At 44.1% G+C, this 11,857-nt stretch overlaps 2 protein-coding genes across 8 annotated transcripts; both read right to left on the minus strand.

Annotated features, from left to right (window-relative positions):
* Positions 1 to 365: 365 nt before the first annotated feature.
* On the minus strand, positions 366 to 11,560 carry LOC113157682. 4 transcript variants are annotated; one of them, XR_003298514.1, is made up of 11 exons: positions 11,406 to 11,560; positions 10,793 to 11,236; positions 10,469 to 10,613; positions 9,939 to 10,237; positions 9,638 to 9,845; positions 9,418 to 9,534; positions 9,184 to 9,317; positions 8,855 to 9,058; positions 8,528 to 8,766; positions 6,870 to 8,268; positions 366 to 444 (listed from the first exon to the last, which is right to left on the minus strand). XR_003298514.1 is itself a non-coding variant. In XM_026353278.1 (10 exons), exons 1-10 carry the CDS (start codon positions 11,429 to 11,431, stop codon positions 8,150 to 8,152), a joined length of 1,935 nt encoding a protein of 644 aa, XP_026209063.1. In that variant the 5' UTR covers positions 11,432 to 11,560; the 3' UTR covers positions 5,983 to 8,149. The 4 variants fall into 4 exon arrangements, 3 of the variants coding, with proteins under 3 accessions (XP_026209063.1, XP_026209065.1, XP_026209064.1); XM_026353278.1 differs by lacking the exon at positions 366 to 444 and having other exon boundaries at positions 5,983 to 8,268; XM_026353280.1 differs by lacking the exon at positions 366 to 444 and having other exon boundaries at positions 8,165 to 8,475; positions 8,566 to 8,766; positions 11,406 to 11,559.
* LOC113157681 lies at positions 854 to 4,784 on the minus strand. 4 transcript variants are annotated; one of them, XM_026353274.1, is made up of 10 exons: positions 4,618 to 4,784; positions 4,005 to 4,448; positions 3,681 to 3,825; positions 3,151 to 3,449; positions 2,850 to 3,057; positions 2,630 to 2,746; positions 2,396 to 2,529; positions 2,067 to 2,270; positions 1,740 to 1,978; positions 854 to 1,475 (listed from the first exon to the last, which is right to left on the minus strand). In XM_026353274.1, exons 1-10 carry the CDS (start codon positions 4,641 to 4,643, stop codon positions 1,357 to 1,359), a joined length of 1,935 nt encoding a protein of 644 aa, XP_026209059.1. In that variant the 5' UTR covers positions 4,644 to 4,784; the 3' UTR covers positions 854 to 1,356. The 4 variants fall into 4 exon arrangements, with proteins under 4 accessions (XP_026209059.1, XP_026209062.1, XP_026209061.1 ...); XM_026353277.1 differs by having other exon boundaries at positions 1,372 to 1,683; positions 1,778 to 1,978; positions 4,618 to 4,783; XM_026353276.1 differs by having other exon boundaries at positions 1,372 to 1,683; positions 4,618 to 4,783.
* Positions 11,561 to 11,857: the final 297 nt, after the last annotated feature.

Raw genomic sequence — 11,857 nt, forward strand, 5'->3', positions numbered from 1 at the left:
CCTCTACAGTCAGCTAGCAAGATGGGACCAAGATGTGCTATACACCAATATAAAGCTGAAAATTAGACCTTTATGTGGGCATTCTCTGTGTGCTCTGTGATCAACCGCTGGTGACCACTTAGGTGGCTCTGTCCAGTAGTTTCTATCTATCACAAAGGGTAACTTTCTCAACATTTGTCTTTCAAATCCATTTATGTTGCTTGTTTTCCCCACACAAATCTAATTTCTATTTCAAATACAATGATGTTTTAATGATTTTAATGACTTTTTTCTTTATCTCCACATGTAAGCAGATCACTGAGAGTGTAAAACAGCTTCTGAGCAACTTTCCTCCAACAATAGGGCTACCACAGAATGTGTTAAGTGTTGCATTAATGCAAGTAATTGAATACCAATTTTCAGGGCCATCAGACCCAGGCCTACTTCACAGTAGTAATTGTCCACCTAATTTTATGTGGGCACCAATGCTGATTTTCTATGAGGTACAGAAAGATATTTACAGCCAGGTGAGTTTGTGTACGTCTCATCTATTCAAAACTGCAGGTCTTGGGCCATCGGAATTCATTTAACCAAGGTTGATGCAAACAAAACATGTCTAACATCATTTAAAAGCGTCAAATGTTCTTTTTCCAGCCAACCCTTTCTCTGCGTGCTCTGTGATCAACCGCTGGCGACCGCTTAGGTGGCTCTGTCCCATATTAGGAAGGTTCACAAACCCAGAACGGTCCACATGTTCTGTTCTTTGACGGACATTTTTCCTAAACATCCCTGTACACCAGTGCTGTAATTTGAATCAAATGTTGAAAATTTAAAAACAAAACAAATATGTCCTTTAGCCATGTTTTTCACACAACAAAGCCAGCTACACCAATTTTACTTCTGCCATTGAGCTCTCAGGAATCTTTCACAAAGTTTCCCTTTGTAGCCGTTTATTTGGTAGTTTTCCCACACAAATCTGGTTTCTATTACAAAATCCTGCATTTGTAAGAGTTTTGTTACAGAACTAATTGAGAAACAATAAAAAAGGTCCTTTCATCTCCACTTGTAAGCAGGTCACTGCGTGTGATGATCTTGCTGTCAGTACAACAAAAGTGGATCGAAATTCACTTCAGTTAAATACAATTATGCAATACAATTCAATCCGCCCAATGGTCCAGCCACTGAAAGCCCAGTCCTTCCCCACAAAAAGACTTCCCATTCACCCCATAGGCAAATTTCAGTTTCTTTGCTGCCACCAGGAGGAGAGTGTCCCTTTCGCCCTCAGTAAACCTTATCTTGCAGTGGACTGGCTTCACATTGGGATTGTTCCGGGAGTGGTTGACTTTTCTCCCAAATGTCTCCATGGATGGGTGACATTTACAAGAGTCTGCACTTGGCCACGACGTTCTCCGGATTGGGATGATTGGCTGTCCAGCCCTCACAACTGATCATCCTCGCCACTTTCTCCACAGTCGGAGTATGTCTGTAGAATTTGGCTGTCAAAAGAGAGAAACAGAGAGAGATGTCAGTTTCAATGTTGTTTCTGATGACACATTAATCCTTTTACCCGGTGTGCTTGTTAGGTTAACCAGTTGGGGTCTGCCCAGGGGATTTAGCCCGGTACGGGAGCGGCCGCCCGTGGGACCTCATCCCGGCGCTGGCGCGCTCTCGCCGGCTGCATTTCCTCCGTGACGATGCGCCAGTCTGGATCGGCGTGGAAAGGCTGATCAGAGGCGGCTTATATATATATATATACTTACACAAGAGGTACTCTTCCCGTTTAGCAAACTGTACTCCCCTCCACTTATCATAGAACACACGATCCTGTGGAAACCCGGCCTCAGCTCGCTGCCTCGTGGTCGGCGGTGGTCCTGTCAGTGTTACTGGAAAGACCTCCAGAAACTGAGCAAAGTCTCTCCAGGTAGCGCTGTCCTCCTCACTGGCTTCCCTGGCTCTCTTCTGGCCCCTGCCAACCATCCCGTCTGCTGGCTCGTCGGAACTTCAAGAAAGACACAAATGAAAATATTAATTCACAGAACATATAACAGATCACCAAATATTTTGGAAATGTGGTCTCACATACTGACCTGTACCCTGCAAGGCTCGACAGGACGTTGGCTGTGGCAACGATTGCCTCCGGCGTCTTCATGCTGTCGTGTACATTGGCCACTGGTGTGGAGTGTGACACGTAGTGCGCCACCCGACCCTTCTGCTCCTCACTAAAAGTGCGGGAAACCTCCGTTTCCACCACCCCCCTGATCTCCTGACTGGTCACGTTCGGCAGTTTGTAGCTACAATGAAAAAGAAATCAATAGTCAATCACCTGAGACAGTCTCTAGTGTATTATTATTCATTCATTCAGGCAGATAGCAAATTCATCTTATCGCCCTTTTCCCTGGATGAATATAATACTCACTGGATATGAAGACGACCAACGTCGTGGGTGGGACTGCGGATGGGTCGTCCATTTGCACCGAGGAAAAACCTCCCACCATCCACGCTCTCATGCACCAAGCCAGAGCGGATATATAGGTAGTACGCATCTATGAACTGTGGAGACAAGATATGAGAGTGACGTTAACACTTGGAGAGAAAGTGGAAGTACTATTGATGCTGGCCCTTTTTCATCCCATCCTGTTAGCAAACTTACAGCAGACTCCTCTGTTGTCAGTGCAAATGTAGCAATTTCCATGCTGGACGTTTTATGTTGGCCGACTGCCACACACACTCTTCCGTTTACGTGGGTTTTGTTGAGCCACTCTGAGACCTGAAAAACAATGGACACACCATTAGACAGTTGAAAAAGAGAGCAACGACCTCAGTCTAATGGTCTATGCTGAGAGGAAAAACGCAGTGCAATCAGAACTTACAGTCATTCCCTGCAAAGCCGCTGGCCTCTGGAAGTGTCCTAGAATGAGGATGGCTTCACAATAATAGCGGTACAGGGTCTTTTCATCTGAACCTACAAATCTGCCCTCCTGGAGATTTGCAAAAATGCGCAGCATGTCATTCTTGGCCACAGACAGCAGCTTCTGGCAGTCCCTGACACTCTTGGGGCTTCCCAGAAAACGTTGATACCTAGAATGACACAAAAGTCAGTGAATCACATGTTGTGTCCCACAGTGCCCAGCACAGTAGCATCATTAAAGGGTTCATTAGGCCAACATTTACCTTGTTTTACACGTGACTTTGTTGATGGCCTTGGAAACTGGCTTCCTCAGGGTGTGTAGCAGACTGATGTACGAGTCACACCTCGTGTAGAACTCCATGTCGTCAATGTTCCTGGTGGCCAGGAACTGGACAAAGTGGATCATGTTGTTGATGTAGTTTAAGATGGTGGGTGGAAGCAGCTTGGCCCCCTTGAGACTCTCAATGTAGTCCTTGGCCTCTGTACCTTTTCTGAGGAAGTCCATGTCGATTTCCTCACCTGTCGGTTGAATGTATCTCAGCATCCTGGATACATTGTCAACCTGTAGTGAAATAAGCATGAAATCATGGTCAGACTGGAAAGAAATTCAGTTCAGAAACAACTGCTACATTTCTGACAACTGCCTCTGCTCTGTGTCTCTGGGCAAGCTGAGCAATGTAGCCTACTTGTGCACAGGCTTCAGAGTCAACAAACACCTTTAGATATGCTAATAAGTCTGATCACAGCAACCCCCTCCGCTCCTTCACATCTGCATGTGAAAACACCAACTCACCTCCTGTTGGCAGTTTGGGACCTCCATGTGATTAACCAGGTATTTCTTGAATTCCACCAAGAGTGGATTGTCACTGTTGAACTTTTCATACAGTCCAGTTTGTTGCATGTTGCAACGCGCCCTACCCCAGCTGGCAGATGCAGCTCTGTGAAAACAAGACAGAGAAAATGTAACATTAGGACATTTTAGAACAAATTGACAGTTGAACTGAGAGCTACAAGTAAATGTAATCATTTCAATTTAGCAAGTAAAAACATAAGTAAACTGCGACTTATATCTCTTGTTTTTCCTCAAACAGTCGTTTGTGTAGCTATTCAAACTTACTCTTGGTATGTTGGAGCCTCTGAAGCATCATTCTCCTCATCATGGTCTGACCAGGGGCTGTCTTCCACGGCATCCATGGTGGTCCCACTCGCAACTGTGGGCTCTCCTTTGGCCACCGCCGCACCTGGGCCGGGCTGCTGTTCCAGCACAACTCCATCTGCTTCTTCCGGCGTGTAAGAAATGAAGAAATCTCTTTCTTCCAGGTGCCGTACCAGAGCCATCCTGGAAGCCCTGTCCATTACGATGGAGCAGATCTGTCTGTAATCCCAGTTGCGCCCTTGGCGGGTCCAGGACTTTGTCGACTTCTTGGCTCGCTTCAGCTCTGCCTCCCTCTCTTCTTTTGTGCTGTCCTTCATGCAAACCCTGGCTAGGTGTGCAGATAAAACCTCCTGTGGCTTCTGGCACAGGAGACAGTGACCAATACGACGGTCTTTCTCTTTCCCACTGTGAAAGAGGAGGGACACGTAAGTTTAGTGTACTTGTCTAATCTTACTTTCCATTACACACACATACACACAAACACACTCATCCATCTCCTCAGTTCCAAAGCCACAGTCAGACGTGCACAGAAAGGTCCCAAGTGAAACATAAAACACCATATAAGTGAACTTACTTCCTCTTTTCAGTCTGGTGGGCCATTGTTCTTTCTCCTTCTTGTAAAAAGAATGCAAAAAGTCGTTGTAAAATCCTTCACCAAAGGCAAAGAAGTCCTGTGTGATCAAATGTGAAAACACAAGTGAAGACACTGAGCTTTACCTGCACTATTTATGTGAATTCAGGTAGTCTAAGCCCCGCCCGCCGACTTACTCTGCTCCACCCCCACACCAGTCCTGCCTTGGGGGTGGAGTTGAACTGTATTTTTCACGTGAGTCAGGGTAATTTTATATAAAAGTATTATCTGTAAAACAGATTGCAAGAATGTTTAGTTTCTAACATGTATCTTGTAATACTAGATCGATTTATTGGCAACAAATCATTTAACAAGATTGGCCTAATAGAATATTGGGATACCTGCTGTTGAGATCTTTGTAATCTGTCACACTTGTGGTGAAACTACTCAGCTTCTCAACATTTGTCTTTCAAATCCATTTATGTTGCTTGTTTTCCCCACACAAATCTAATTTCTATTTCAAATACAATGATGTTTTAATGATTTTAATGACTTTTTTCTTATCTCCACATGTAAGCAGATCACTGAGAGTGTAAAACAGCTTCTGAGCAACTTTCCTACAACAATAGGGCTACCACAGAATGTGTTAAGTGTTGCATTAATGCAAGTAATTGAATACCAATTTTCAGGGCCATCAGACCCAGGCCTACTTCACAGTAGTAATTGTCCACCTAATTTACCTAGAAACAATGCAAATGTGTTTTCCTTTCCTGAAGCTGACCTGCTAGTTTAACTAAAACAACCTTTATGTTAGACTTACTCCATTAACACACTGCGGTCACCTGCTGTTGAGATCTTGGTTAATCTGTCACACTTTTTCAAAAGAAACACGCAGCTTTGTCTTTCATTATTAAATGTTATTTGGCTTTTTTGCCACAAAATTCTATTTTCTATTACAAACAATGCATTTTTAAGAGGTTTTACAGATGGTCGTGTACTCTCAGGCCTCTACAGTCAGCTAGCAAGATGGGACCAAGATGTGCTATACACCAATATAAAGCTGAAAATTAGACCTTTATGTGGGCATTCTCTGTGTGCTCTGTGATCAACCGCTGGCGACCACTTAGGTGGCTCTGTCCAGTAGTTTCTATCTATCACAAAGTTACCCTTTGTGATAGATAGAAACTACTCAGCTTCTCAACATTTGTCTTTCAAATCCATTTATGTTGCTTGTTTTCCCCACACAAATCTAATTTCTATTTCAAATACAATGATTTTTTAATGATTTTAATGACTTTTTTCTTTATCTCCACATGTAAGCAGATCACTGAGAGTGTAAAACAGCTTCTGAGCAGCTTTCCTACAACAATAGGGCTACCACAGAATGTGTTAAGTGTTGCATTAATGCAAGTAATTGAATACCAATTTTCAGGGCCATCAGACCCAGGCCTACTTCACAGTAGTAATTGTCCACCTAATTTACCTAGAAACAAATGCAAATGTGTTTTCCTTTCCTGAAGCTGACCTGCTAGTTTAACTAAAATCAACCTTTATTTTAGACTTACTCCATTAACCAATATACACACACAGGAGATTTTACTATGGTCCTAACACTGCGGTCACCTGCTGTTGAGATCTTGGTTAATCTGTCACACTTTTTCAAAAGAACACGCAGCTTTGTCTTTCATTATTAAATGTTATTTGGCTTTTTTGCCACAAAATTCTATTTTCTATTACAAACAATGCATTTTTTAAGAGGTTTTACAGATGGTCGTGTACTCTCAGGCCTCTACAGTCAGCTAGCAAGATGGGACCAAGATGTGCTATACACCAATATAAAGCTGAAAATTAGACCTTTATGTGGGCATTCTCTGTGTGCTCTGTGATCAACCGCTGGCGACCACTTAGGTGGCTCTGTCCAGTAGTTTCTATCTATCACAAAGTTACCCTTTGTGATAGATAGAAACTACTCAGCTTCTCAACATTTGTCTTTCAAATCCATTTATGTTGCTTGTTTTCCCCACACAAATCTAATTTCTATTTCAAATACAATGATGTTTTAATGATTTTAATGACTTTTTTCTTTATCTCCACATGTAAGCAGATCACTGAGAGTGTAAAACAGCTTCTGAGCAACTTTCCTACAACAATAGGGCTACCACAGAATGTGTTAAGTGTTGCATTAATGCAAGTAATTGAATACCAATTTTCAGGGCCATCAGACCCAGGCCTACTTCACAGTAGTAATTGTCCACCTAATTTACCTAGAAACAAATGCAAATGTGTTTTCCTTTCCTGAAGCTGACCTGCTAGTTTAACTAAAAACAACCTTTATTTTAGACTTACTCCATTAACCAATATACACACACAGGAGATTTTACTATGGTCCTAACACTGCGGTCACCTGCTGTTGAGATCTTGGTTAATCTGTCACACTTTTTCAAAAGAACACGCAGCTTTGTCTTTCATTATTAAATGTTATTTGGCTTTTTTGCCACAAAATTCTATTTTCTATTACAAACAATGCATTTTTTAAGAGGTTTTACAGATGGTCGTGTACTCTCAGGCCTCTACAGTCAGCTAGCAAGATGGGACCAAGATGTGCTATACACCAATATAAAGCACCTTTATATACACCTTTATGTGGGCACCAATGCTGATTTTCAGAAAGATATTTACGGCCAGGTGAGTTTGTGTACATCTCATCTATTCAAAACTGCAGGTCTTGGGCCATCGGAATTCATTTTACCAAGGTTGATGCAAACAAAACATGTCTAACATCATTTAAAAGCGTCAAATGTTCTTTTTCCAGCCAACCCTTTCTCTGCGTGCTCTGTGATCAACCGCTGGCGACCGCTTAGGTGGCTCTGTCCCATATTAGGAAGGTTCACAAACCCAGAACGGTCCACATCTTCTGTTCTTTGACGGACATTTTTCCTAAACATCCCTGTACACCAGTGCTGTAATTTGAATCAAATGTTGAAAATTCAAAAACAAAACAAATATGTCCTTCAGCCATGTTTTTCACACAACAAAGCCAGCTACACCAATTTTACTTCTGCCATTGAGCTCTCAGGAATCTTTCACAAAGTTACCCTTTGTACCCGTTTATTTGGTAGTTTTCCCACACAAATCTGGTTTCTATTACAAAATCCTGCATTTGTAAGAGTTTTGTTACACAACTAATTGAGAAACAATAAAAAAGGTCCTTTTATCTCCACTTGTAAGCAGGTCACTGCGTGTGATGATCTTGCTGTCAGTACAACAAAAGTGGATCGAAATTCACTTCAGTTAAATACAATTATGCAATACAATTCAATCCGCCCAATGGTCCAGCCACTGAAAGCCCAGTCCTTCCCCACAAAAAGACTTCCCATTCACCCCATAGGCAAATTTCAGTTTCTTTGCTGCCACCAGGAGGAGAGTGTCCCTTTCGCCCTCAGTAAACCTTATCTTGCAGTGGACTGGCTTCACATTGGGATTGTTCCGGGAGTGGTTGACTTTTCTCCCAAATGTCTCCATGGATGGGTGACATTTACAAGAGTCTGCACTTGGCCACGACGTTCTCCGGATTGGGATGATTGGCTGTCCAGCCCTCACAACTGATCATCCTCGCCACTTTCTCCACAGTCGGAGTATGTCTGTAGAATTTGGCTGTCAAAAGAGAGAAACAGAGAGAGATGTCAGTTTCAATGTTGTTTCTGATGACACATTAATCCTTTTACCCGGTGTGCTTGTTAGGTTATCAGTTGGGGTCTGCCCAGGGGATTTAGCCCGGTACGGGAGCGGCCGCCCGTGGGACCTCATCCCGGCGCTGGCGCGCTCTCGCCGGCTGCATTTCCTCCGTGACGATGCGCCAGTCTGGATCGGCGTGGAAAGGCTGATCAGAGGCGGCTTATATATATATACTTACACAAGAGGTACTCTTCCCGTTTAGCAAACTGTACTCCCCTCCACTTATCATAGAACACACGATCCTGTGGAAACCCGGCCTCAGCTCGCTGCCTCGTGGTCGGCGGTGGTCCTGTCAGTGTTACTGGAAAGACCTCCAGAAACTGAGCAAAGTCTCTCCAGGTAGCGCTGTCCTCCTCACTGGCTTCCCTGGCTCTCTTCTGGCCCCTGCCAACCATCCCGTCTGCTGGCTCGTCGGAGCTTCAAGAAAGACACAAATGAAAATATTAATTCACAGAACATATAACAGATCACCAAATATTTTGGAAATGTGGTCTCACATACTGACCTGTACCCTGCAAGGCTCGACAGGACGTTGGCTGTGGCAACGATTGCCTCCGGCGTCTTCATGCTGTCGTGTACATTGGCCACTGGTGTGGAGTGTGACACGTAGTGCGCCACCCGACCCTTCTGCTCCTCACTAAAAGTGCGGGAAACCTCCGTTTCCACCACCCCCCTGATCTCCTGACTGGTCACGTTCGGCAGTTTGTAGCTACAATGAAAAAGAAATCAATAGTCAATCACCTGAGACAGTCTCTAGTGTATTATTATTCATTCATTCAGGCAGATAGCAAATTCATCTTATCGCCCTTTTCCCTGGATGAATATAATACTCACTGGATATGAAGACGACCAACGTCGTGGGTGGGACTGCGGATGGGTCGTCCATTTGCACCGAGGAAAAACCTCCCACCATCCACGCTCTCATGCACCAAGCCAGAGCGGATATATAGGTAGTACGCATCTATGAACTGTGGAGACAAGATATGAGAGTGACGTTACCACTTGGAGAGAAAGTGGAAGTACTATTGATGCTGGCCCTTTTTCATCCCATCCTGTTAGCAAACTTACAGCAGACTCCTCTGTTGTCAGTGCAAATGTAGCAATTTCCACGCTGGACGTTTTATGTTGGCCGACTGCCACACACACTCTTCCGTTTACGTGGGTTTTGTTGAGCCACTCTGAGACCTGAAAAACAACGGACACACCATTAGACAGTTGAAAGAGAGAGCAACGACCTCAGTCTAATGGTCTATGCTGAGAGGAAAAACGCAGTGCAATCAGAACTTACAGTCATTCCCTGCAAAGCCGCTGGCCTCTGGAAGTGTCCTAGAATGAGGATGGCTTCACAATAATAGCGGTACAGGGTCTTTTCATCTGAACCTACAAATCTGCCCTCCTGGAGATTTGCAAAAATGCGCAGCATGTCATTCTTGGCCACAGACAGCAGCTTCTGGCAGTCCCTGACACTCTTGGGGCTTCCCAGAAAACGTTGATACCTAGAATGACACAAAAGTCAGTGAATCACATGTTGTGTCCCACAGTGCCCAGCACAGTAGCATCATTAAAGGGTTCATTAGGCCAACATTTACCTTGTTTTACACGTGACTTTGTTGATGGCCTTGGAAACTGGCTTCCTCAGGGTGTGTAGCAGACTGATGTACGAGTCACACCTCGTGTAGAACTCCATGTCGTCAATGTTCCTGGTGGCCAGGAACTGGACAAAGTGGATCATGTTGTTGATGTAGTTTAAGATGGTGGGTGGAAGCAGCTTGGCCCCCTTGAGACTCTCAATGTAGTCCTTGGCCTCTGTACCTTTTCTGAGGAAGTCCATGTCGATTTCCTCACCTGTCGGTTGAATGTATCTCAGCATCCTGGATACATTGTCAACCTGTAGTGAAATAAGCATGAAATCATGGTCAGACTGGAAAGAAGTTCAGTTCAGAAACAACTGCTACATTTCTGACAACTGCCTCTGCTCTGTGTCTCTGGGCAAGCTGAGCAATGTAGCCTACTTGTGCACAGGCTTCAGAGTCAACAAACACCTTTAGATATGCTAATAAGTCTGATCACAGCAACCCCCTCCGCTCCTTCACATCTGCATGTGAAAACACCAACTCACCTCCTGTTGGCAGTTTGGGACCTCCATGTGATTAACCAGGTATTTCTTGAATTCCACCAAGAGTGGATTGTCACTGTTGAACTTTTCATACAGTCCAGTTTGTTGCATGTTGCAACGCGCCCTACCCCAACTGGCAGATGCAGCTCTGTGAAAACAAGACAGAGAAAATGTAACATTAGGACATTTTAGAACAAATTGACAGTTGAACTGAGAGCTACAAGTAAATGTAATCATTTCAATTTAGCAAGTAAAAACATAAGTAAACTGCAACTTATATCTCTTGTTTTTCCTCAAACAGTCGTTTGTGTAGCTATTCAAACTTACTCTTGGTATGTTGGAGCCTCAGAAGCATCATTCTCCTCATCATGGTCTGACCAGGGGCTGTCTTCCACGGCATCCATGGTGGTCCCACTCGCAACTGTGGGCTCTCCTTTGGCCACCGCCGCACCTGGGCCGGGCTGCTGTTCCAGCACAACTCCATCTGCTTCTTCCGGCGTGTAAGAAATGAAGAAATCTCTTTCTTGCAGGTGCCGTACCAGAGCCATCCTGGATGCCCTGTCCATTACGATGGAGCAGATCTGTCTGTAATCCCAGTTGCGCCCTTGGCGGGTCCAGGACTTTGTCGACTTCTTGGCTCGCTTCAGCTCTGCCTCCCTCTCTTCTTTTGTGCTGTCCTTCATGCAAACCCTGGCTAGGTGTGCAGATAAAACCTCCTGTGGCTTCTGGCACAGGAGACAGTGACCAATACGACGGTCTTTCTCTTTCCCACTGTGAAAGAGGAGGGACACGTAAGTTTAGTGCACTTGTCTAATCTTACTTTCCATTACACACACATACACACAAACACACTCATCCATCTCCTCAGTTCCAAAGCCACAGTCAGACGTGCACAGAAAGGTCCCAAGTGAAACATAAAACACCATATAAGTGAACTTACTTCCTCTTTTCAGTCTGGTGGGCCATTGTTCTTTCTCCTTCTTGTAAAAAGAATGCAAAAAGTCGTTGTAAAATCCTTCACCAAAGGCAAAGAAGTCCTGTGTGATCAAATGTGAAAACACAAGTGAAGACACTGAGCTTTACCTGCACTATTTATGTGAATTCAGGTAGTCTAAGCCCCGCCCGCCGACTTACTCTGCTCCACCCCCACACCAGTCCTGCCTTGGGGGTGGAGTTGAACTGTATTTTTCACGTGAGTCAGGGTAATTTTATATAAAAGTATTATCTGTAAAACAGATTGCAAGAATGTTTAGTTTCTAACATGTATCTTGTAATACTAGATCGATTTATTGGCAACAAATCATTTAACAAGATTGGCCTAATAGAATACTGGGATACCTGCTGTTGAGATCTTTGTAATCTGTCACACTTGTGGTGAAACTACTCAGCTTC

Source organism: Anabas testudineus, chromosome 18 (genome assembly GCF_900324465.2).
Source record: "Anabas testudineus chromosome 18, fAnaTes1.2, whole genome shotgun sequence".
Lineage (NCBI taxonomy): Eukaryota > Metazoa > Chordata > Actinopteri > Anabantiformes > Anabantidae > Anabas > Anabas testudineus.

Excerpts from the sequence above, each read along its gene's own strand:
- LOC113157681 (XM_026353273.1), bottom strand. The coding sequence starts at position 4,643 with ATGGCCCACCAGACTGAAAAGAGGAA. Across the intron at positions 4,449-4,617 it reads CACCAGACTGAAAAGAGGAA|TGGGAAAGAGAAAGACCGTC; the intron begins GTAAGTTCACTT and ends CCTCTTTCACAG. Across the intron at positions 1,979-2,066 it reads TCGAGCCTTGCAGGGTACAG|TTCCGACGAGCCAGCAGACG; the intron begins GTCAGTATGTGA and ends TCTTTCTTGAAG.
- LOC113157682 (XM_026353278.1), bottom strand. The coding sequence starts at position 11,431 with ATGGCCCACCAGACTGAAAAGAGGAA. Across the intron at positions 10,238-10,468 it reads TCCCAAACTGCCAACAGGAG|GTTGACAATGTATCCAGGAT; the intron begins GTGAGTTGGTGT and ends ATTTCACTACAG. Across the intron at positions 9,318-9,417 it reads TGACAACAGAGGAGTCTGCT|TTCATAGATGCGTACTACCT; the intron begins GTAAGTTTGCTA and ends TTGTCTCCACAG.